The 26,192-nt window shown below is 43.1% G+C and overlaps 1 protein-coding gene across 4 annotated transcripts in view; it reads left to right on the forward strand.

Moving 5' to 3' along the window:
• The window catches only part of PALM2AKAP2 (PALM2 and AKAP2 fusion), a 366,754-nt gene that overhangs the window by 185,280 nt on the left and 155,282 nt on the right, over nucleotides 1-26,192 (forward strand). For all 4 annotated transcript variants that reach the window (XM_047768121.1, XM_047768123.1, XM_047768124.1 and 1 more), the window contains one exon: nucleotides 23,128-23,213. In XM_047768121.1, the coding sequence (XP_047624077.1) occupies nucleotides 23,128-23,213 (86 nt within the window). The remainder of the gene's footprint in view (nucleotides 1-23,127; nucleotides 23,214-26,192) is intronic.

The following is a 26,192-nucleotide window of genomic DNA, read 5'->3' on the forward strand; positions in this document are numbered from 1 at the left end:
GGTGTAGGTCACAGACGTAGCTCAGATCCCGAGTTGCTGTGGCTGTGGTGTAGGCCAGCGGCTACAGCTCCAATTCGACCCCTAGCCTGGGAACCTCCATATGCCACAGGAGCAGCCCCAGAAAAGGCAAAAAGACAAAAAAAAAAAAAGAAGAAGAAGAAGACATCCAAAAATAAAGCTCTGTAACTGCCTACTACAAAAATATTCCTAGAGCCTGTCCATCCGATGTGCATTTGATAGGTTTCCTTTATGTCCGTTTTTTTCCTACTCAACATTTTCTCTGATGTTCAGGAATATGCAGACAGTTTTCTCAGTGCGACAGCCTCTCTGACTTAGATTTTCTATTTCCCTTGTGTTTGTGCCAATTAAAGCAAGCCTCAGGCTGTGCTTATGACATATTTTCAGAAATCTGTTGTGTAAGAGATGGTGCCCGTCTCCCACACTGTTTTTCCTTAGTCGTCTTTCCTCACTGCTTTCCAATCTACCCTTTGTCTTCTTTGAAGTCTGTGTGTTTGACATTTTTTGAAAAGATCTTTCTTACATTTGGATTATTGTAATGAGTAATCACATCAAGAGAAACTCCAGAACAGGACGTGGAATGTCCTGTTCTAGAAGCATTTCCTAAAACACCTGCCACTCCTTCTTAATAGAACTTTCTCTGCCATTTATTTTATGCAGAAGTTCATATTGAGAATCTGGATCATCTCCTTTCTCAGAGACTTTAAAAGAAAGATTTTGATGGGAGGAATAATTTCTAGAAACAGAATCTAGTGAACATTTACCAATAGATTATCACCATGAAGTTGATTTTCTTCTGATCTTTGGTAGAAGCCATGTGCATATTTAGGTTCTTAGGATCATGTGTCTATCCTTTTATGGTCTGCTTTTCTTTTTCATAATATCATTTTTCATGTACATGCCTCTGCAAGTTTCTAGTTTGGGCTAAAAATTTTTAATCTTTTGTTCATCACTTTGGCATATCTTCTCCAAAATGGATTATTACGTCAAAGAACACAAACAATCTAATAGCTTCCTGGAGTGATTTCACAACAAGTAACAGAAAAGTTCATCTCCGTTGGCATAAATAATAAGGAAATGATATAATTGCTCATAAGAACTCCTGTGGTGGGGCTGCCTGGAGTGATTTAATTTCACAACATGGTGACATCTTCAAGGGCCCAGCTTTCTTCCATGTTTCTGTTCCGCCATCCTGAGAGAGCCATCCATCAGCTATTCTCATGGTCACAAAGTGGCTGCCACAGTCTAGGCATCACAGCCTTCATACATCTATCTGAAAACGTTCAGTGGAAGAAGGGAGGGAAGTTTCTTTCATCTGTGTCTTTTTTAAAGAGCAAGTAAATATTTCCCAAAGATCCCTATCAGGTTTCCGTTTCATTGTTCATTCAGTGCTTTATTGGCCTGTGCCTTTCCTACACCAGTCACTGGCAAGGAGCATAGGATTTCTATGACTGATTTAGTGAAACATGGGACTGTGTCAATAGCAGCTCACCTGGACCGGATGTGTTCTGTTCTTCAGGGGAAGGATGGTTTCTGCTACACTTCCCTCACATATGGTCTGATTAGAATACCAATTTACACCAGCAACCTGCAAAGTCTCAATGTGCTCATTCCCTGACAGTGCTAAGTTTCTATTACTTTTACTTATTACTATGAATCTGAAAAAGAGTTATCTAATAGCTTTGTGTTTCTTTAAGGATAACAGTGCTAAGTTTCTATTACTTTTACTTATTATTATGAATCTGAAAAAGAGTTATCTAATAGCTTTGTGTTTCTTTAAGGATAACCAAGGTACATGTAGTCTCTTTAGGATGAGTCAGTCGGTTTTCATTTTCTTTAGCATTTCACATCTATTGAATTTGAAAACCCCAATGCAACCAGTTTTATATAGTAACTGTACAAGAGCATTTAGCACCATTCGTTATCCCTGTATGATTTTTGAGTCAGAGACCACATCTACTACATAAACCTTTATTGCAAAGTTTTCCTTATAGAGTATTAAAGTTTAAAAATAGGGCATTCCTGTGGTTAACAAATCCGACTGGAAACCATGAGGTTTCGGGTTCGATCCCTGGCCTTGTTCAGTGGGTTAAGGATCCGGTGTTGCCATGAGCTGTGGTGTAGGTCACAGGTGCAGCTCGGATCCTGCGTTGCTGCGGCTCTGGTGTAGGCCGGCGGCTATAGCTCCGATTTAGACTCCTAGCCTGGGAGCCTCCATATGCCATGGGAGCGGCCCTAGAAAAAGCAAAAAAAAAAAAAAGTTTAAAAATAGGAAAAAGAAAGGAAAAAACCAAAGGATGAAAGGTATTCACTCCCAAAGCATCTGGGTAGCTTCAGATTGAAGGACAGATGAGTCTGGAGGAACAAATACCCCTTTGGTGACGTGCCATGTGGCTCTCTAGTAGCAGACCCTTCCTTTATCCAAATATCAAGTCTGTCGGTCTCATCATACTGCCCCACAATGATGCAAAGACAAGTAGCGGCTTGTCATACATCAGTCTTCTCCACCTCTAGAGGGATGTTGCGGTCTGTTTATCACTTTTCGTCTCTGGTTGCCCTCAGCTACTCAGAAGTCCCTCTCCCTGTGGTCAAGCTGGTAGGCAAGTTTCTTTCACATCATTACCCCCTTTGTCACTGGCACAGCCTTCAGAGTGGAGGACCCTAACCAAAACAACAATGGCAGCTTCTCCTCTAATATTTGCTCCTCCAAAGAGGTTATTTTCAATACATTCAAGGAAGGGACCCTTTGCAGGGGTGCCTACTCCCATCAGGGATGACATGCGCTAGGCAACAGAGAGCTCTGTCCTGCCCCTGCTCTATCGACGTCAGCCCAGGGAAACACTACAAGCTTCTCCCTGTGCCAAACTCGGTCCATCCTTTCCTGTTCCAAGAGGCATCACCACGTTGCTGGAGGTGGCTGCCTCCATGTGGGTGCATAGGTCATATTTGTCTGTCTCCAAAGAGCCCCATTGTAATGAAAATGCTGAACTGCCATTTCTGTTAAGAATGGTTTCCCTAAACATCCACCAAAGGAGGAAAAAGATGGTGACGTCATAAAGTCTTCTTATACCAGGATGGAAAGAACTTAGGGAGAAACAGACTCCTTCTGTTCACTGCTGCTTACCTCATTGTTTTCCAATGGTTTGGCTGAAAGAAGCCCATACGAAGATGCAGAGGGCTGCCCCTCCATGTGTAGGCCTGCACTTATTTCCATGTGGTATTGTCGGAGCACTTTCCATGAGCCATCCTAAACTGACCCCAATCCAAAATGGGCCCCAAGGAAAATCCAGAACCAGCTCTTTAGCTCCTTAGTCCAAGTTGCAAGAGTTACCTTTAAAATGCTTGTCCGCCCGCCCCCCCACCATTTTAACCCTCCATTAAAGCAAAAGTAAAGGGAGTTTCTTCATGGCTCATTGGGTTAATGCTCTGACATCTACTGTGGCTCTGGTTTCAGCTGTGGCCTGGGTTCAATCCTGGCCCAGGAACTTTTGCATGCCACAGGTATAGCAAAAAAAAAAGTAAAGAAAGTTGGTGAATTAGGACAAAGGCAACTTCCCTTTACCCAAGAAGCATCACCAAGGCTACCAAGTATGGAAGGGCAAACCGGAGTCAATGACGTTGCCAGAAACTGGCACGTTTGTCAGAACACCTTGCCTTTTTGTTCACTGTGAGATCAGCATGTGCCCAGAATCCTGTTCTTTTGCAGGAATACTTGTACTCTTGGAAGAAAAAAATATGTTCAGAGGCTATTTTCTTTGTTTTTCATGAATGCAGGATTTGATCTTGTTGTGTGTGTGGGGAAACTTCCTCTAAATTAAGGCCCAGACTGTAGGCTCTCTGAGGGCAATTCTTCCTTCTCTAAAGGTCTAGCTGCAGGGGGGAGGGGAGGGCCTGGCTCCAAGAGGGACACCCCTGTATCTCTGGCTGGGAAAATAAATCCAAGATTTTAAAAAAAATTTTTTTGAAGCATAGTTAATTTACCATGTTGTGTTAGTTTCAAGGATACAGCAAAGTGATTCAGTTATACATTATGTATATTCTTTTTCGGATTCTTTTCCTTTATAGGGTATTACAAGATACTGAGCATGGTTCCCTGTGCTATACAGAAGGTCCTTGTTGCTTACCTATCTTATATACAGTAGCATATGTAAATTAATCCCCAACTCCTAATTTCTCTCCTCCCTCCCCCCAACACTATCCCCTTTGGTAATCATGCATGTGTTTTCTATTTCTGTGAGTCTATTTCTGCTTGGTAAATAAGTTAATTTATATCTTTTTAATATAAAATTATGAATGAAAATGTGTCGCTTTGTAGGGTGCTCAGAAGTAGCCACTGCTACCTCTAGTCATGGGTTGTGGTCCAACCCAGAGCCTTGTTAACTCATATCTTGACGAAGACCCTGACGATGAATCATGTAGGCACTGAAAGATGAGTTTACCCATATCAGGCTCTGAGAGGCACCAGGATGTGAATGGCTGGAAACAAAGGAACAGATATCTCAGTGGGGATGCGATTGCAGCCTGGAACACTTGAAGGTTGTTTTGTGGAGGAGACTATAGACATGTTTGACTCTGAAGGCTGAGCTGGAGCCAGTAGTTGCCTAGAGTTAAATTTTAGCTCAATATCAAGAAGTACATTTGGATACGAAACTTGCTAAAAATGGAATGAGCTGTATGCATATCCCAAAGTGGCCATAACAAAATGCCACAAACTGGGTGGCTTCAAAACAACCCTGTTTTTTTCTGGGTTGAAATGTGTCCTCTCATGATGTCGGAGGCTAGAAGTCCAAGATCAAGGTGTTGTCAAGGCTCTACTCTCTCTGAAGTCTTTGGAGGGGGGAGGTAGATTCCCTCCTGGCCTCTCCCAGCCTCTGGTGGCCCCAGGCTTTCGTTGGCTTGTGGCTGGATGACTTGAGTCTCTGTTTCTGCCTTCACGTGGCCTTCTCTGTGCATCTGCCTCCCCTGTAAGGGCATCAGTCGTGTTGGAATAGGGCCCACCCCAATGACCTCATCTTAACTTGGTTACATCTGCAAAGGTCCTGGGGGTTAGGATGACAGTATATCTTTTGGGGGAACACGATTCAACTGATAATGAGCTGCCTCTGTGGGAGTGAGTCCTTTATCCCTGGAAGTGTACACCTAGAATCAGAATGAGTTGTTTTTCAAGATGCTTAAAGAGATTCTTTCAAGATGCTTATAGAGAGCAGGACTAGGTGACTCTCCAGTGTCTTCTTCGGACCATGGCATTGCCTAATCCTATAAGTCCTGTTGGAAAGAGCTCTGCTAAATCCTGGGACCACACTTGGTCTGGTCTTGGTGAAATGTCACATGCACAGAAACATAGTCCAGCTTCCAATCATTCAAAGAAGATCCAATGTTTACTTTTAATTCTTGAAGAACATCAGTGGCAATCCTTTTTTCTGTTCCCCGCCGCTGCTTCTCTTGGAGTCTCTGCTTCAGTCAGCACTCCTTGAGTCATACATGACCGAATCCTAATTCAAAGTAGTTTCCAAAAAAAGTTTCGACTTTCTCAAAAATGATTAAGTCCAGGAGTCATTCTTTTGACTTAGACTCCGTTCCTCAGTTTTACATTCCTCTTCACTGGCTTTGTTTTCTGGAAAGCTGTTTTTCACATGTGGTCACCAGTTGTCCCAGGATGAATCTCAGCAGTTTAGAAAACTCATTGGGAAAAGTCCTCCTTTCCAGCATTCTCAGGAGAGTCCCAGGGCTGGCTCTCATTGGGCCAACCCTGTCCCCGTGTTTTGTCACCTGCTTATCCAAAACTCATCTCAGGGACTCTGCTTAGTCTCCGAGGAAGGAAGCTGAGGAACGGAGGTCGCCCCACAGGAGTCAAACGAGGCATGGAGGATGACTGCATCCCTGAAGGGAAATTGGGGTGCTATTTACATAATAAGAGGGAATCAGTGTTGGAGAAGACAAAGAAATAATGTCCAGTATGATTCCTTTGTTCCTTCCCTCAGACCACTGGTGTCTTTTGATTGATTGATTGATCAATCAACAGAAAGACAGATAGATTTGGGGGAAATTAGTAGGAAGAGACATGGTGGGAAGGCAGGAAAAAAAAAGGAAGGGAAAACCAAAAACATGCTAAGCTGCCTAGATTTTATCCATCCATCCATCCATCCATCCGTCTGCCTGTATATCTATCTACTGATCGATTGATTGATTAATCTATCAATCTAGTGATCTACTCTATCTAAAAGCTAGGCAGCTTAACATCTGTTTCTTTTGATTTCCCTTCCCTTTTCCTCCTACCTCTCTAGCTTGTCTCTTCCTACTTATTGCCCCAATTCTGAATTATAAATGCCTAGCTTCTGAGCTGGCAAATACTGATCTCTCCTTTAAGGGCAAGACAGGAAGAGAAATGGAGCCAGCCAAGACCAGATTCCTTGTAGCAGCTGAGGGGAGGGGGGAGGGGGGAAGGAGGAATTCACATTAATAATTTTGTCCCTATCACATATTAAATCGCCAGAGTGATCCTGTGTCATTTTGAGTTGTAGATGCTTTAAAAACTTGTATCTGTGTCCAAGAAAGCAGTAGATAAATTTGCCCATGATTGGAGAAAGGAGACTTGGGGTTATAAATACCGTAATGCAGCGTTATGGATGCATCCCAAAAGTTTGGTCAAACGGTATCTGGGGTTTTGCTTCCAGACTTCTGTGAGTGGATCAAGCCAAACTCCCAAATGGGTTTTTAAACTTGAGAAACATCAGGCTTGTTTGTTTCCAAATACACAGGCACCCTTGAATGGAAAACAGCACAGGGTCATAAAACAATATAAAAATTAATTGCTCTCTCTTCCTTCTGCCTTCAGCACATTCAGCCCAGCAGCGCTTCAGACTCAAAACTCTTTAATCAAACCCCATCCACCACCCTCTCCTCTCCTGCCTTCCGCAACATACACACAGGCACAAACAGCCTGCTAAGAGCATTTAACATCCCGGGCCAAGGGCTTTGGCCGCATCTCTGGAATCCATCCTGACTGCTTCCTGGTTCCCCATCCCTCATCACTAGTCTTGCTTCTCTTCACTCTCTGACCCTGAGGGGAGGCTCTGGTCCCCAGCTGTGCTTCAGACCCGGTTCTGGGAGTTGCCTGATGTTCCACACCCATCAGCTGTGAATCAGAGGCTCTCCTGCTTCCTGCCCTGACCCTCTGTTATTTAAGTAGATTCATTAGCCAGGGCTGCCTAAATGACACAAATGTATGTTCCGGAGTTCCTGTTGCGGCTCAGCGATAATGAACCCGACGAGTATCTATGAGGACGTGTGTTCAATCCCTGGCCTCGCTTAGGGGGTTAAGCATCCCATGTTGCCGTGAGCTGTGGTGTAGGTCACAGACGCAACTTGGATCCTGGGTTGCTGTGGCTGTGGCATAGGCTGGCAGCTGTAGCTCCGATTTGATCTCTAGCCTGGGAACTTCCATATGCCATGCATGCAGCCATAAAAAGACTGACTAAAATAGATAATAGATAGATAGATAGATAGATAGATAGATGTATTTTCCCACAGTTCTGGAGGCTCTGAGTCCAAAATCAAGCTGCTTCTGAGACCTCTCTGCTTGGCTTGCAGTGACCATCTTCTCCATGTGTCCTCCGTGTGCAGGCCCCCCTGGTGTTCCTCTGTGAGTCCAAAAGTCTCTTCTGAGAAAAACAACAGTCAGGATGGATTAGAGCTCACTTGGACAGCCTCATTGTCATTTCATCTCTTTAAAGACCCTACCTCCGGAGTTCCCGTCGTGGTTCAGTGGAAACGAATCTGACTAGCATCCATGAGGATGCAGGATCGATCCCTGGCCTCACTCAGTGGGTTAAGGCTCTGGCATTGCCATGAGCTGTGGTGTCGGTCGAAGACTTGGCTTGGATCCTGTGTGGCTGTGGCTGTGGCTGCAGCCTGGGAACCTCCATATGCCACAGGTGCAGCCCTTAAAAAACAAAAGACAAAAAAATAAAATAAATAAAGACCCTACCTCCAAATACAGTCACAGTCTAAGGAACTTGGGATTAGGGCTTCAACATAGTGAATTTGAGGGGAACATCCTTCAGCTCATAGCACCAGACTAGCTGACTCCCCACCTGCAGGGCTACAGATCTGCTGAAAACTGGGAACTGGGAATTCCCATGTGGCTAAAGCAATTTCTACTTAAGAACTATGATAATCTGTGAGGCAAGGAAGGGACCAAATCATCACCAGTATTTGTAGAAAAAACTTAGCTGGGCAAAGCCAGGAGAGGTGCTAATTATGATCCTATGATCCCAGTCACATAAAGACATTAGAAGCTTTTTTTTTTTTTGGTCTTTTTTAGGGCCATGCCCATGGCATATGGAAGTTCCCAGGCTAGGGGTCAAATTGGAGCTGCAGCTGCCGGCCCATGCCACAGCAATAGCAACGCAGAATCAAAGCCATATCTGCAACCTACACCATAGCTCCCGGCAACACCAGATCCCTGATCCATTGAGGGAGGCCAAGGATCCAACCTGCATCCTCATGGATACTAGCTAAGATTCATTTCCACTGCACCACAACAGGAACTCCCAAGATATTAGAAGCTTTGATTTAGCTCTGGGTTTCTGCTCTTTCTCCTGGCAACACTTTTCTTAACCACAATTTGTATTACTACATATTCCTAGAAGCCATTTATTTTTAACGCTGTGGGTGTGCCCCCGAAAGACAATAAATAAGTAAGCAAATAAATAAATATTCAATTTACTTCAAAACATCTTCAACAAAGAATTCGAGGGACCACTGTATAGCACAGGGAACTATAGTCAATATCTCATAATAACCTATAATGGAAAAGAATCTGAAATATATGTGTGTATATTGATATGTATACATACATTTATATCTGAATCACTTTGCTGTATACCTGAAACTAACACAGCATTGTAAAACAACCATATGGCAAAAGAAAGATTGAAATGGGATTAGTTCACAACTTTGCTCAGCCTCCTCATGAGGGACACTGGGATGGCAAACTCAGATGCCATTAAGGGAGTGATAGCAACTAACAGGCAAGTCAGTAGAGTGTGCTGGAGACTCCTATATAAAGAGCAGACAAATCTCGTATATAAAGGTTGTCTTGGCAGTTGCTGCCATGCAGAGGAGTGGATATGGGGCCTAGTTTTGCCAAATCTTCTCATTTTTTTTTTTTCTTCAAGATAAACTAGATGTTTGTTTGGATGTTTCTGTAAATTCTCTTGACTTTTAAATCTTGACAACTAAATAGCTTGAAACAACAACACAGCCTTGGAGACTAGACAGAGCATGCCTACAAACTAGAAGGACCACCATTTGTAACTTCTGGATTACTCCAAGAACCTTCCTGAGGTTTCCAGAGGGTTCTGCTAAAAATAGTGTGATTAGTAGATGCACACTCTTGCATTTGGAGTGGGTAAGCCATGAGATCCTACTGTATAGCACAGGGAACTGTATCTAGGCACTTGGGATGGAACATGACAGAGGATAGTGTGAGAAAGAGAAAGTACACGTGTGCATAACTGGGTCACTTTGCTGTAGAGCAGAAATTGACAGAACACTGTAAATCAACTGTAATAAGAAATTAACACAAACTCTATATATTTATGTATGATATAAAGTAAAGAAAAATTACTTCTCAAGAATTAAAAACAAAATATTCTCCCCTGTATACTTCTACTCGATTCGGCTGGGTTTTCTGAATGGCTGGGTGAGCTCCCACGGGTCACCTGACACCATCACACTCCCCTACCCCACCCCAAGGCACTGGCAGAACGCCCAGAACTCGGGATGGAAATGCAACATCCTGGCCACCTCACCAGGGAAGGCCCCTACAATGAGGGAAGGGCCCGGTGCTGGAATCGGATTGCCCAGAGAAAATCTTTTCCAAGATGACCAGCTTCCTGAGGGCCCAGACGGCGTCTTTCCAAATGGCTCTCCCCAGCTCAAGCACAGTGCCTGGCACAGGGCAGAAATGTAAGGAAGGAGGCCCAGATGGGGAGGGATGTGACCCCCATGACATTTCTGAACAATAATGGTAGGGATGCTGGGGAAGACAGATCCAAGTTGGGAGACCTCTGAAAGCCTGAGCTGGTACACGGCCAGTGGGGCTGGAGAGGAGGCGGAGGTGGGAAAGGCCTGGCAGAGCTCAGCTTCTTCACATCTCAAGGGCCATGCTCTCCACTGTTCCTTCTGTTGCTGACACACTTTCCAGGGCCAACAAAGGGAAAGTCACCGCACACCAGCTGGGTGGTTGATCTTCCAAAGAGCTCAAGGGCTCTAAATAGGCCCCTGTCACCACTCATTGTTTTAATCATTAAAAGGCCAATGGGGAGTTCCCGTCGTGGCTCAGAGGTTAACGAACCTGACTGTATCCATGAGGATGTAGGTTGGATCCCTGGCCTCACTCAGCAGGTAAGGATCTAGTGTTGCTGTGAGCTGTGGTGTAGGCTGCAGATACGGCTTGGATCCTGAGTTGCTGTGGCTGTGGTGTAGGCTGGCTGATGCAGCTCTGATTTGACTTGGGAATTTCCATATGCCTCAGGAGCAGCTCTAAAAGGCAAAAAAAAAAAAAAAAAAATAGGTCATTGCATTTCCCTAGCATAGGAACTGGATCCAAGATGGTGGCTTGTGTTTTCATTTAATTTTATGTCACATGTTTAGGGGTAAATATCAAGTATCTTTCCAGCCTAGTAAGAGCAGGCTGACAAATCTAATAATTAGGATATTTTAGAGAATATAACAGAATGTTTAATTGGACTTGGGGTGGGGAGCCCCCCTGGATGGTAATATCTGCAAACTAACTTGAGAATAAACCAGGTTTTTAGCTGTTAATTCTCTAACCTCTGAGAAGGGACCCTGTTTGTGAACAGTCCCTGGAGTTTGTTGCAAGTGGCACGGTCGCCTTAAAAGACTAATTTCCTAGGACTGGTTTGGGTAGGCCAAAACAAACCATTTTCAAAATTGGCTTGGGTCTCAAGTGTCTTGTAAAACTCATTTTCAACACTACTGTGATGCTCTTTTGCTCTCATTTTCATGCATTTGGAGACTGCTTCTCTCTTCAGAGACAGAAGGGTGCTTAAAATGCATCTTTGGGAGTAGAGCAGGAGGTGAAACACCCAGTCTCCCATCCACTCTCAGATGCTGTGACCTAGAAAGGCTCTTTTCTCCTTAAAAGGAGGTCCGAGACTCCAGAGCCAAAAGTGAATGGCAGCTGAAAGACTGTTGAAGCTTCACAGACAGATACTTGTGCGTGTGTGTGTGTGTGTGTGTGTGTGTACACGCATGGGTGTGTGCTTGGGTTATGCATGTGTGCAAATGTGGGTCTATAAGTGTGCATACTTTTATGTACACATCCGTAAGCATGGACACACATGTCTGCATGGGAGTGTGTGTGTGTGTATGTGTGTGTGTACATAAAAGCATATGCATGTGGCAGGCAGGTACATGTGTACACATATTGTTTCAATCTCAAGAGGGGTGTTTCTGCTTGCCCCTCTAACCATGGGCCCCTTAGTTAGCAGAAATGATTAGCAAGAGCCGTAGCGTGGCTTGAGCTTCATCCCAATCCCAGATCGGCTCCTTACTTTGAGCGACTTATTCACCTCTCTAAGCTTCATTTTTTGCTCTCTAGAAAGTGAGGCTAAACATAGTGCCTACTTCCTGTGGGGTTTTTAACTGTTCATGAGATCACATATGTTAAATATAGCACGAGGAAGAACACATAATAAGCACTCCAGAAATGATAGCTGTTATTACTGTTGTGGTTCCTCCTTCCTACCCCAGGCTTACAGGGAGAGTCAGGTAGACTCTGAAGACAATTTTCCAGCCCAAGGTGCTAGAAGTTTCCACCGACCCTCTGTGTGGTTCCCTCTGATATCACCCCAAGTTTGTCCCAGGGTTTTTTGTGGGGTGTCAAAATCCAAGGTGGACCTCAGAGGCACTAGGTATTTTTATAGTCTTCATCCTCTTCCATCTTTCAAAGTTCTGCTGCGCAGGTCACCCTCCATAGAACTAGATTTGAAATCCCATAGGACCACGTCTTGGAATTCTTCCTGTGTGAAAGGAGAACCTCCCCCATCCTAGGTGCCACCAAGAGGCGCTGTAAAGCCCTGGTAAATGTCTGCTGAATTGCCCTGGGTTGGGTGCTGTGTCTCTCCAGGGACCTCACCACACAGCCTTTATTTGATTGGCTCAGAAGCCATCCTGAATGGGAACCTCTGGGAAGAAAATATCCCCTCTGCGAACCTGTTTTTTTTTTTTTTTTTTAAATATGTCCTCAAGCTTCCTGTTCCCCTATCTCTGAAACGAAAAGAAATCCTCATCTTTGCGGGTGGTAGTAAGCTCTCTTGGGTGGTAGTCAGGTGTGCTGGTTAAGTAGATAGACTCTGACATTAGAGTGCTTGGATTAAATATTGGTTCCATCACTTTCTAGTTCAGTTTTAAGTTTTGGGTTTTCTTTTTTTCCTCTTTCCTTCCTTCCTTCCTTCCTTCCTTCCTTCCTTTCCTTCCTTTCCTTCCTTTCGTTTCTTTCCTTTCTTTCCTTTCTTCTTCCAGCCTCAGCATATGGAAGTTCCTGGGCTAGGGGTCAAATTGAAGTTACAGTTGCTGGCCTATGCCACAGCTACAGCAAGAAGGGGTCTGAGCCACATCACTGACTTACACCGCAGCTGGTGACAATGCCAGATCCTTAACCCAGGGAGTGAGGCCAGGGATCCATCCCACATCCCCATGGATACTATGTCATGTCTTAACCTACTGAGCCACAACAGTAACTCCAGTTTTAAGTTTTTGAAGTCTCAGTTTTCTCTTCTGTAAAGTGGGGATAATACTGTACCTGCCTCATGGACCTGTAGTACGAGGGTTGAATTAGATGATCCCCATGAAGCCCTTGACTCATCGGACATCCTCCATAGAGTTTAGCTGTTTGACTGGTATTATTGTGGCCACATTGGTGGGGAGAACAATGAGGTGGAGATGGCCTGCGGCACACCTGGCAAGATATTGAGGTTTTCCTTTGTGCATCTTCGAGTTCCCTGAACCCCTGAGAGGCACCCAGACAAGCTTCCCTTATTCAGGGAGGTGTAGGTGGGGGAGGGGGTCCAATGGCCTCAGGGTGAGTTTGAGAAAAATAACACATTGCCCAAATGGGGGGCCTTTCTCTTTCCCAGTGAACTCTCCCCAGGGAGAGGAACCAAGAGAGGGGGAACATGCCTCTGCCACCATCGCACCTCGAAGCCTCAGGGCCCAGCCCTTACATCTGTCCCAAGAAGAGAAAGCTGGGGCTCAGGGGCAAGGATGAGCCATCACCTGGAAGATGGTTAGGGTTAGAGTTAGGGTTGGGGGTGGGCTGGGTGAGGTTATATCCTGCTCCACTCCTTCAAGTGCCTGGGTGGGGCTTCCCGCCCAGAGGAAGCAGGTCCCATCAGCTTACCCTTGGGTGGGGTTTCCCAAAGCCAAGTGTTTAGAGGCAAATCATTGTTCTGAAGTTCCGCTAAGTTTTAATGACCCTGTGCTGAGAACTCCTCCGAGAACAAAGTGAGATTTTTCAAATCCAAAAGAGAGCGAGAGGCAATTAAAAGGAGGCCAAATATCTGGCCAAGTCTCAATTCTAAGACTTGAATGAGGAAGAGAGCTAAGATACATTGGGACCCAGGCCCTAACTCCATTCTTGTCATTGTGATCAAGCAAAATGATTTCACAGTGGGTCTGTTGTCTCTAAAGTGGGGGTTGTTATAATTTGGACCCCGTGAAGAACCCTGGTCTAGGAAATTAGGCAGTCTCGTCTCTGGCAGTGCCACCTTAGCAGCTACTTTCTGTGGGCCTTGACACATGTCTTTCCATCTCAGACCATGGGTTTCCTCACTGACGGACAAAAGCCTGAGCTCTAGACTTTACAGTTTTGTGGCTGTGCCTACCTCAATGCACTGATAAGGGTTGAGGCAGAGCTGTGATGAAGAAGAGAATAACCAAGATGGGGAAGAAGGTTAGAAGCACCTGACAAGGCTCCACCAAGGTGCCAGCCAACAAAATTCCATGGCTGAGCATTGAGCGTCCCTCTGCTGTGTCGTCTGTTCTTTCCTTCAGCCAGGCTGCATATGGTATCACTGGGATCTTTCCTTCCCAACCCGTCTGTGGCTCAGCTCTTCCTTCTTAAAATGGTCCATTCCAGGAGTTTCCATTGTGGCTTGGTGGTAACGAACCAGACTAGTGTCTATGAAGACATGGGTTTAATCCCTGGCCTCACTCAGTGGGTTAAAGATCTGGTGTTGCTGTGAGCTGTGGTGTAGATCACAGACACAGCTTGGATCCTGCATTGCTGTGGCTATGACATAGGCCAGCAGCTGCAGCTCCGCTTTGTCCCCTAGCCTGAGAACTTTCATATGCTGCACCTGTGGTCCTAAAAAGACAAAAAGAAAAAAAAGGTGACCCATTCCAGCTGCCCAAGCAGCACCACATTGTGAGGTGGTGAGGAGGGTGACCAGGAAATGGCCATGGGGAGGCTGAGGGGCACCCGTCAGGTGACACTGTAAAGGAATCTTCTGACCTGATGGGAAAGAAGTTAGGCAGCTCCAGGGCTCCTTCCAACTCCAATTCAGTTAGGGAAATATTTAGTGTGTCCATCCTAGGCCCACAGGGTAACACCAAAAGAATGCAAAAAGTTCAAACTAAGGCCATGACGCCGTGGAACCGCTGAATTAACCACCTCCGGTGCCAAACTACCTTGGGACTTATTATACGAGCCAGTCAATCCTCCGTTGTTTAAACCTCTATTAAATAGGCTTTTGATTGCTTTTGGCTAAAAGCCCTGTAAATCATGCACCCCAAGGGGAGGATGACGGCTGAAGTGTTGATCTGCTGTTCCTGCTGTCAGTCTCGGCTCCTTCACTCTCTCATAGTCTAAGCATACCCAAACATGGAGAAATCCTAGAGTTTCAAGAGCTGTGTGTTTTGAACAACAGGATCCTTAGTACAAGCTTAATCTGGTACCTAACAGGAGAAACAGTTTGCTCCAAAGCTGGAACGAAAGTGGTTCTGTAGGGCTTTCTGAAGTATGATGCTCTGTTGGACTACCAGAGAGATTTAAGGCATTTTCAAGGGAAGTTTTGATCATGCAGATTTATGCCTCTTTTCTTTAGAACCTAACTTCTTCATGAGATGCCACCAACCTGTGCGATAAGCACTGAGCCCTGCCGAATCAGAATGGCCTCCAGAGAAGTAGAAACAAAGAGCCATTAGAACCTGGTTGAAGAGACAGTATTTTAATGGTAGAATTTATGCAAAGGATAGAACACAGGTTTAGCTTAACAACCCTCTATAACGGGAAGTGGAGGTTGACAGAGATGGCAGGTCTGGAAGGGCTCTTTCCTTTTCTAAGGCCGGGCTACGTTATGCTAGCGTAATAAACTGGCCCAATCCTATGGCTTAAAATAGTAAAGATTTAGTCCTCATCTTCCATGGCCATTGTGGGTTGGCTGTGTCTGAGCTTTATGTTTCCCTCATGCTTGGTCTTAGGCTAACCAAATCACCTCTGTCTGGAACTTGCTATTCACCGTGATGGAGGGGGAGGGTGCACTGCAGGGTCCCGCATCGGCAATTAAATGCTCCAGCCGGAAGTGATATACACCACTGCCACCCACACCCATCAGTCAGCCAGAACTAGTCACATGACCTCACCAACTAAAGGAGGCTGGGAAGTGAAGTCCTCTTGTGTGTCCAGAAGAGGAAGGAACTGGGAGTGTGTGGTGAACAGCTCTAATGACCATCACGTCCACCCACTTTGCCCAGACATCTGTCTATATTCTATGTGGACAGGTGGGCTAGAACGAAGAGTCAGAATTGACTTATCTTTCTCTCTGCCTTAATCTGCTTTCACCTCAAGACATATAGTGATTCCAGAGGGTCTGGGTACAACCAGCCCCCTCTGGGCAGGGCTACCCTCTCCCTCTGGGTGGGCTCTTTGTTTCTTTTTATTTTTAGTACCAGCCAGGGTCAGAACTAAGGAAGTCACCCAGGGTTCCCTGGGATGCTTCCTTCCCAAGCCTCCTTAGCTGCTCACCCTCCTCATTGTTTGGTCTAGTCCTGCCTTGCCTTTGTTCAAACACATGGGACCATTTTGTCTGCAGGTTACTGTGCTCAAGACCTTGTGGCTACCTGCTCCCAGCCCAAACTCTCTCCCTGCAGGTCCTCGTGTGTACCCCTGGCTTTGCCAGCTGGGTCTGAGCCCAGCCTCCTTCCTTTTGCTGGCACTATCCTTTCAACTGCACACATGTTCTTCGCAACAAATCAATAGAGAGAGGGACCAAGCCAATCGGCAGAGTGCGCCCTAGAACAGAGACCAGGGATGTGGGTGCCAGGGACCTGGACGCTTGGGTGAAGAAGGGATGGATTTATCTGTGAAGCTAGGTGAGGAGGTACGTGAAAAGAAGAAATAACAACAAATTCATAGTGGCTGACGATTTATTCCTGCAAGATCTTTATAAAACTGTCTCTGATGGAGTATTTATAAGCATACCTTGGCTATAAGTAGACAGGTCTCAACTTCCCAAACTACAGGGAAATGCAAACTTCTCTTTTGGAGAAAGGAGTTATTTCTTCCCGAAGGTTTGATCCAGTCTTTTAAAACTGGAATAAAAAATAGCAGTAGTATTGCTAGGGATTGTAGGAATAGCATAAAATATGATTTCTCTTCTCAAAGTAAGAGTTTAAGCAAAGGGAGAAGGAGTGATATAAGAGAAAAGAAGTTATTTGAAAGTACAGTAGGTAGAAATATAATATATGAAATAATGTATATTGCATAGTCTATGTAATATACATAGTGTATATATACTATAGCATATATAATATATAGTATTCTATATAGTATGTATAGTATATATAGCCTATACCCACACATATATAGTATACTATAGTATGTATACTATATATATAGCCTATACACACACACATATGTGTATGTATATATATTATATATATGCGTGTGTATACACACATACATAAAAATACTACTGTCAAAAAGTTTAGGTCAAATTCTTTACATAGGTTCTTCCCCTGAGATCAGAGGTGATTGTTCTTATATAACTAATAATAGGAATACATCATTCTGGAATGTTTGGGTTTTTTGCAATTCTACACCAGAACTGTTTAAGCGTGTATAGTTATACATCATGGATCTAAGCTGTGGGGAAATTCATCTCAGGAACTTGGATGTGAAAGCAGATGTTGATAGTGATTGATAAAATCTTAGAGCTGAAGGAATCTCAAGCATTCTAAGCTACCCCCCTGCCCAAGTGTGGCATAATACACTTACATGCTGGTGGGAGGGAAGTTGCCATTTTGGAAATGGAAGTGGCTTTTTTTTTTTAATTGAAGTATAGTTGATTATAGTGTTGTGTTAGCTTCTTGTGTATAGCAAAGTGATTCAGTTATACATATATATAGTCTTTCTTTTTTCATATTCTTTTCCTTTATGGTTTATTACAGGATACTGAATATGGTTTCCTATGCTTATACAGTAAGACCTTGTTGTTTATTTTATATAGAGTAGTTTGTGTCTGCTAATCCCAAATGCCTTATTTATCCTTCCTTCACCCCATTTCCCCTTTGGTAACCCTAAGTGTGTTTACTATGTCTGTAAGTCTGTTTCTGTTTTTTTTATAAGCCAGTTCATCTGTGTCTTATTTTAGATTCCTCTTAAAAGTAATATCATATGGTATTTATCTTTCTCCTTCTGACTTAGTGCGATAATCTCTAGGTCCATTGATGTTGCTGCAAATGGCATTATTTCATGCTTTTTGATGGCTGAATAATATTCTATTTTTTACATGTATCACATCTTTTTATCCATTCATCCGTTGGTGTACATTTAGGTTATTTCCATGTCTTGGGTATTGTAAATAGTGTTGCTGTGAACATTGGGGTGCATGTATCTTTTAGAAGTAGAGTTTTCTTGGGAAATATGCCCAGGAGTGGGAATACTAGATCATATGCCTACCCTATTTTCAGTATTTTGATGAACCTCCATACTGTCTTCCATCGTGGCTGCATCAATTTGCCTTCCCACCAACAGGGAGGAGTGTTCCCTTTTCTCCACACCGTCTCTAGCATTTGTTACTTTAGACTCTTTAATGATGGCCATTCTTTTTTTTTTTTTTGTCTTGTTGTTGTTGTTGTTGTTGCTATTTCTTAGGCCGCTCCCGCAGCATATGGAGGTTCCCAGGCTAGGGGTTGAATCGGAGCTGTAGCCACCGGCCTACACCAGAACCACAGCAACATGGGATCCGAGCCGCATCTGCAACCTACACCACAGCTCACGGCAACGCCGGATCGTTAACCCACTGAGCAAGGGCAGGGACCGAACCTGCAACCTCATGGTTCCTAGTTGGATTCGTTAACCACTGCGCCACGACGGGAACTCCCCAATGATGGCCATTCTGACTGGTGAGGTGGTACCTCATTATAGTTTTGATTTGTATTTCTCTAATAATTAGCAATGTTGAGCATCTTTTCATGTGCCTATTGGCCATCTGTATGTGGAACTGGCTTATCCACGTGTCTAAGCATCATCGAATAAATATGTGTTAGTCATCTTACATCTCCAAGTCCTCAAGATGAAAAGATCTCTGGCACATTTGTTTTCAAAGAAAATTGACCTGTAGCCCTATCATGTATATTAGGTATGTCTGGTACCCTCTCCAAGAGTCTTATCATTACGTCCTTCCCAGGCTCCACTTTTGAGGGTGCTCCCATGCACAAATGGCTGTTCTCTTCTCTCTACCCTGAGGTCCAAATGTGGGACCTCATTAGTTTCCACCAAATAACACCAGAAGACAATGGTATAAAACATATCTCCACTGGAGGTATGAGAGTGAGGGGAGAATAACACCTTGATACAGCATGATGAATAAATTAAAATTGATTTTTAAACATCACTGTTCTCAGGCATTCCCATCATGGCTCAGCAGAAACGAATCTGACAAGGAACCATGAGATTCTGGGTTCCATCCCTGGCCTCGCTCAGTGGGTTAAGGATCCAGTGTTGCCGTGAGCTGAGGTGTAGGTCGCAGACATGGCTTGGATGTTGCATTGCTGTGGCTGTGGTGTAGGCTGGCAACTGTAGCTCCAATTAATTAGATGGCTAGCCTGGGAACCTCCATATGCTGCAGGTATGGCCCTAAAAAGCAAAATAAATAAATAAATAAACATCGATGTTCTCAAAAGTCCTATTTATGACCATCTGGGAATCTCTTACTGCCAACGCATGTCCCAACTTCTTCCAACCTATCTCCTTCTTCTAAATGAAACCTCTTCCTTTTTTTTTTTCTTCCATGATGTGGGACTCATCTTTTCATACTCAAATGGTTTGTAGAATTGCCTTGTTCCCCAAAACGCTTTTTAGCCAGAAGGAACTTTGCCTCTAGCTATTAAAACAACATTTCTGTCCTCACAACTTATTACCGGGATTAATAACATTTAAAAATTGAAAGGGTAGGTCAGTTTTCTCTCACACTTGCCATGGAATGATAGGCCATCTAATTTGAAGTGGTTTCTTGATTGCAGACTAAAATTCTGAGAAAACATGTAAATTTATGTCTCGTAACTCTTTTTTATGGCCATATATCCTTTAATAAAGATAGTCTTGCTTACGAAAAGAATGATTTATAGCAGAGAAAAGATTCTTTCCAAAGTGGGATAATGTAAGGGAGAGATAGGAATTACTATTTATAAATGAACTTTATGCAACAAAGGGAATTATATTTGCATAGTTGGAGATGAAAGTATCCCAAAAGATGCTCATCTCTAATTTGGGTTATAGACTGTGTCTCCTAGGTATTGTTGCAGTAATGCTGGTTGGCACATCATCCCCAGACTCAATCGCTTTTATTGTCAAGCATATGCAGTTGCGTTGATCTAGACCAGGTTTAGCTCCAAGATACAGGTTGGGTCCAAGTCTGCTCCCCAGGACTCTCATTTCCTTGCAGGTCAACTGGGGTATGTCCTTCTCATGCTATAGCAGTAGTGCATGAGGGCAAGTATCACCACGAAAGCCCATTTCAGACCTTTATTTGCATGATATCCACTGTCATTCTACTGGCCAAAGTAGGACAGGGAAGAAAATTTCTCCCACAGTGGGCGAGATGGGGACAGAATATTTCCTGAACAGTAGTTCAAATAATTGAATAATAAGATAATAATTATTATATTTAATAATTCAAATAATTTAATAATAAGAGAATTATTATCATATTTAATAATAATCAAAGAATTATTATAATTCTACTATCGTATTTGTCCATCACGCCCAGCATCTGTATCTCTCTGCCAGCCAGATCCAACAAGCACTAACAGTGTCTTAAACCAGGAGGGGGCTTTAGTTAAATGCAATTTGTGTCAGAGAAATAATCTACTCATGTGGGAGCAAAGATCTCCTTCCCAAAAACACGAATTAAAGACAAAACCCACAACTTTCTTGAGAGGAAATTGTAGGGCAAGCCACCAAACTTCTCTGACCCGATTTCTCTAACCCAGCAAGATACAGCTATTTGCACTTTGCAATAAATTATAGCCCACGGATCTTGAGTAATCCACTGGGCATATTTCCTGCGAAATGAGGCTCTCAAGGATTCTGAATATGAAGTAAAGCAACACAACCAATGCTAATGTATTAAAATTTAATCTCATATTAGTTTATTCAAAATGTCACATAATTGCAAACAACTGTTCTAGTTTCACCACCTGATTTGAGTGGCTGATCCTTGGAAAACTGCAGGAGTTATCACAGTCTTTCCTGGACATGTCTCTGGTTTCTTGATTTAACACAGAAGCTGGTAAAGCATGTCGAAGGAGCCAAATCTGGCCCAGTACCTGTTTTTGTAAATAAAGTTTTATTGGAATCCAGCCATGCCCCCTTGTTTATTTGTTGTCTGTGACTGCTTTGTTTCTAAAATGGCAGCTTAAGAAGCTGCGACAGAAGTGGCGTGACTGCAGAGCCTAAAATACGTACTTGCACGGCCAACAGAAAAAGTGTGCCAATCCTGATTTAACGCAGTGCTGCTAGACAGTTGAAATATGCAATGTGGGTGATTCACACAGGTCTGGCATGAACATTGGCCTTGAGTTATCCTTTGGAAAAATTATGCAAGGAAATCAATAACATAAATTAATATTACAGAGATAGTTTCAGCCTATTTAAGAAAACAATCTTTTTCAATGCTTCAGGCTCTAGTACTTATATCCCAGTGAGTAATTGTTTTACCAATGATAGCATTTGTATCTGCTTATTAAAATGGACCCTGAGAAACTCTATCACTTTCTTAGCTTTTCAGAAGATAGCTTTACTTGCAATATTGTTTTAAAAAATACACTTGTCAGAGTTCCCATTGTGGCTCAGCGGTAATGAATCCAACTAGTATCCATGAGGATATGGGTTTGATCCCTGGCCTTGCTCAGTGGGTTAAAGATCCCGCATTGCCGTGAGCTGTGGTGTAGGTCGCAGATGTGGCTCAGATCCTGCGTTGGTGTGGCTGTGGTGTAGGCCAGAAACTGCAGCTCCAATTCAACCCCCAGCCTGGGAACATTCATATGCTCCATGTGGGCCCCTAAAAGGAAAAAATGTATATATACTTGTCATTACTTCAAACGTTTCACTATTATAGACCATTCCACCTTCATTGACATACAATAATTGCATCTAAATTAGTGTAGTTTTACTATATTGTATTCATGGGTATTTCTGATTTTTATTTTTTTGAGATCGGAGAGAACAAAATCTTGTATCTTGTCAGATGTCCACTCTTGGGGACTCTCTGACAGCATAAGAAAAAAAGAACTAACATGTACTAAGACTTGGGTAGAAAGCATATATAGATTTTATTTTATTTTTTAAAATATTTATTTATAGGATTTTAAGAAACATTTTCATTTCACTTGTTCTTTAAAATGTATTTAGGCGCATTAGAAAATGGATGTGACCCCCATTCACTATTATAACTGTTCTCAAGGTAGCTTGCAAGTACCATTTCTAAAAAAAATTGAGATGTAGGAATTCCCTTGTGGTGATGTAGGTTAAGGATCCAGCATTGTCACTGCAGTGTCTTGGGTTGCTGCTATGGCTCAGGTTTGATCCCTGGCCCAGGAACTTCCATATGCCCCGGACTCAGCCAAAAACCAAACAAACAAATTGAAATATAATTGAGCCCAGGGTGTTGTGGGAGGAAGGGGGAGTGCAGGGATGATCACAGCCCAGGTCTTGGGGAATTCACTGGGATGGGCCCCAAGTGAGCATCCTTAGCTTCAATCAGGAAAAATTCAGGAGTGAGCCATAGTAAATTTATTTAGAGGGATACACAGTCCATTGGCAGAATGTTGTGCATCTCGGAAAGCAAGAGCAGCCTATATAGATTTTTATGTTTTTGTTTTTTGGCTTTTTAGGGCCACACCTTCAGCATGTGGAAGTTCCCAGGCTAGGAGATGAATTGGAATTCCAGCTGCCAACCTACACCAGAGCCACAGCAATGCGGGATCAGAGCTGCGTCTACGACCTACACCGAAGCTCACCACAACCCCGGATCCTTAAGCCACTGAGCAAGGCTAGAGATCAAACCTATATCCTCAAGGATACTAGTTGGATTCATTACTGCTGAGCCACTAGGGGAACTCCTTATATAGATTTTTTTTTTTAAGTGACTATAAACTCTCAGTTATTTCCAAAAAGTGTGTGGCCTCTAGGACAGTGACTAATCGGAAGTCATATATATTGAATTAGATTCAGAGGTGCATGTTTTCTGTGTTACGGGAGTGCCTGTAAGCCCCAAAGTAGACCTTAGTATGAGGCCTGAATTCTGAAGTTCATTCCACCTACTCCACTCTGAACCAAGCGTAGTACCATCTGTAACACACAGGATTTAGACAGTGACCCCAGACTTGGAGACTGGATGAAAACAAGAGCTGCTGACTGACCAGGTAACTGCCGGGAAGGTAAACACTGGAAAATCATCAGTTCCCTTAACAAGGCACACAGGATTGGAATCTGCAGAACAATCAGGCATGTATCCAAGCAAGCTGAATGCACTTGGATCAAATGGCAATGTTTTTTCTTTTTTTCTTTTTGCCCAGGAGTCCAGTGGGAGAGTACACTGTTCACAGGAGGTGACATAGTCTTCGAAGCCACAGAAACATCCAGCGCAGACATGACTATCAAGGTAAGGCATCCTTTCTCTAGTGCAAATCTCGAAGTGCATCTCTAGAGGAAAATGAGCCTAGGCCAGGCTTCTGGGGGAGGGGGCTAGATGAGCACTGAGCCTCCCCCTGCTGGGCTTTTCTCTCTGTTCACTGAATCCCTAGTGAGTCAACCAGAATAAGAATTGTCTGAAATGCACCATCCAGATTTGGTGACCACCTGAGAACTAGAATCCAAGAGTTTTGATTTCCAATGGACGGGTTGTAGGGTCTTCATTGAATGTCGACACGTAGATTGTCTGCAAGTGGTAACCCCGTGGGGATGGCGAGGCGAATCTGAAAATTCTGAGCTGAGAAACTGGGCCCCACTGTGCATTCTGAAGAAAGGTCAGAGAGACATATAGTAGCTTTGATCTTGACTCAAGATTTCCACTGATGTCAGGGGGAAGGCAGCACATGGCCCACTCCAGCTGGAGCGCTAATGGCCAAAGGTTTACAAAATGAGTCATCTGGAAATCAACCTCATTATCACTGTTCTAATTAAATGCATGAATTTGTAATCATTGCCTAGATTAAGGAATCTGGAGCAAAATATACCAGACTCAACCACTTCCCTTCTATTACTGGAATAGACACGGAGGAACCATCCTTCTCTCTTGAAGTTCTGTTTATATGTCAATTAACAGAGGCTTGGGAGGGGGGAAGTGAGAGGGCTTTCTAACATTTTTGCTTAAATAATTAGAATTTCAATAGATGCCACTTATGATTTTTTCTTTAAAAAACAAAAAATATTTGTATTGAGGTGTCGCTAGAGATTTCACTCCTAGATGTTTTAATAAAGATTATACAAAAGAATATACCAGATGATGGAGTTCCCATCACAGCTCAGTGGAAATGAATCTGACTAGCATCCATGAGGATGCAGGTTCAATCCCTGGCCTCGCTCAGTGTGTTAAGGATTGGGGTGTTGCCCTGAGCTGTGGTGTAGGTCACAGATATGGCATGGATCTGGCATTGCTTTGGCTGTGGTGTAGGCCAGGGGCTACAGCTCTGATTCAGTTCCTAGTCTGGGAACCTCCATATGCCATGGGTGCGGCCCTGAAAAAAAAAAAAAGAATATACCAGATAAATTTATTCAAATTTTCCTTGTAATATGATGTCTGAACCTATATATCTATATTTAAAATGTTGGAGAAAGCAAACAAAGTTACCACAGGTGAAATTTATTGAAAGACAGAAAAGCAGTTTGGTCAAAAAAAAAGTCAACTAATATAAATAATAATTATTCAGTGGTAAAAGTTTGCTTGTAATTATGTTTGGCAGAATTTGTAAGACCATAATATATATTGCAATGATATATTGGTATTTCACTGGCTATTAGTGCACAGACTGAGATGTTTGAGAAATCTTTGACCACATTGGATAGAGAGGGGTGAATGCTCATAGTAAAACTTGATGGATTAAGGTGTGCTATTTGAGAATCTGTCATCATTTTAGGAATTCTTTTCTAAGATGTGTTGCTAAGCCAGCTACAGAGTTAGTTTTATATAAAAGCAAATGGCTTATCCTGATAGAAACAAGTCTGTCCATGTCCCATTTTGTAAGATTATTATTTAAATGGTGTGCTTCTTCTTGGTACCAGGATCTTGACTAGGTTTTATTTGGGCCTATTCATTTTTTTTTTTTTTTTTTGACTGCGCCCACAGTACATGGAAGTTCCCAAGCCAGGGATCTTAATCTGAGCTACAGCAGTGACCTGAGCCATAGCAGTGACAATGCCACATCCTTGATTGGTAGGCCACCAGGGAACTCCAGGGTCTATCCAGTTTGGATGTCATTCTCAACCTCTCTTTGTGTCGTCTTTTAATGAATCCCTGGGAATGTTTTATAAGAACAGAGGATTTTTAGTTCATAAGAACTGAACCCACTCAGGAGAAAGAACGTTGTACACTTTTAAAAGTTAAGCAAAATACAAATATATTTAGTACTCCAATAACTTCCTACAAATATCATAAAGTTCCTCTATTTTTTTTTTTTTGTCTTTTTGCTATTTCTTTGGCCCGCTCCCGCGGCATATGGAGGTTCCCAGGCTAGAGGTCCAATCGGAGCCGTAGCCACCGGCCTACGCCAGAGCCACAGCAACGCGGGATCTGAGCCGCGTCTGCAACCTACACCACAGATCACGGCAACGCCGGATCGTTAACCCACTGAGCAAGGGCAGGGACCGAACCCGCAACCTCATGGTTCCTAGTTGGATTCGTTAACCACTGCGCCACGACGGGAACTCTTTTTTTTTTTTTTTTTTTTTGAAGTTCCTCTGTTAATGATGCCAGTCTCTTCTCAATGAAAGATTTGTGAAACCTGTAGGTGGACGTCATTTAGGCAAATACTTCTATGTAGATCTTTTCCTGTTGGATTCCCAATGATAACTGCTTTTCCTTTGATATCATGCTCTTTCCCACCCCGCACTGCTTTATGTATCCATCCTACTCTGGCGTCTCTCTTAAAGTATTATTTTTTTCTGGGTCTATAAGTGCCTGATGTTCATTAATTACAAATTCATCATCATATATTCATGTATCGACAGCTATTCCTGTTTCTAATAGCTGCCTCATATATCTTTGTAATAGCAGTTCTTCCTGCTTTTTGCCCTGGGAAATCAAAATATTCTCTTAAAACAGAAATTACAATAAAACTTGATACCTTGACATTTCCCAAGGCAAATATCAGCAGAAACCACTGAAATAGTTGGGTTTCCTCCATATGACTCTTCTTGTGATAGATGTATTTATCTTTGTGCTTAGAAGTTTTCTTTCTGAAAAAGGCACACATTTTTGGAGGATGTTATAATAGTCTGAATGTTGTTTTGTCTACTATATGTAGCCTTTTAATAGCATGTCTTATTTTGAAATGACAAAGTCATGCTTCTAAAAATATACGTGACTCAGATGTGTGAATTCATTCATAAATTTCTGTCATCCTGAGAAATGTTGCACTGAGAA

This window comes from Phacochoerus africanus, chromosome 2 (genome assembly GCF_016906955.1).
Source record: "Phacochoerus africanus isolate WHEZ1 chromosome 2, ROS_Pafr_v1, whole genome shotgun sequence".
Taxonomy (NCBI): Eukaryota; Metazoa; Chordata; class Mammalia; order Artiodactyla; family Suidae; genus Phacochoerus; species Phacochoerus africanus.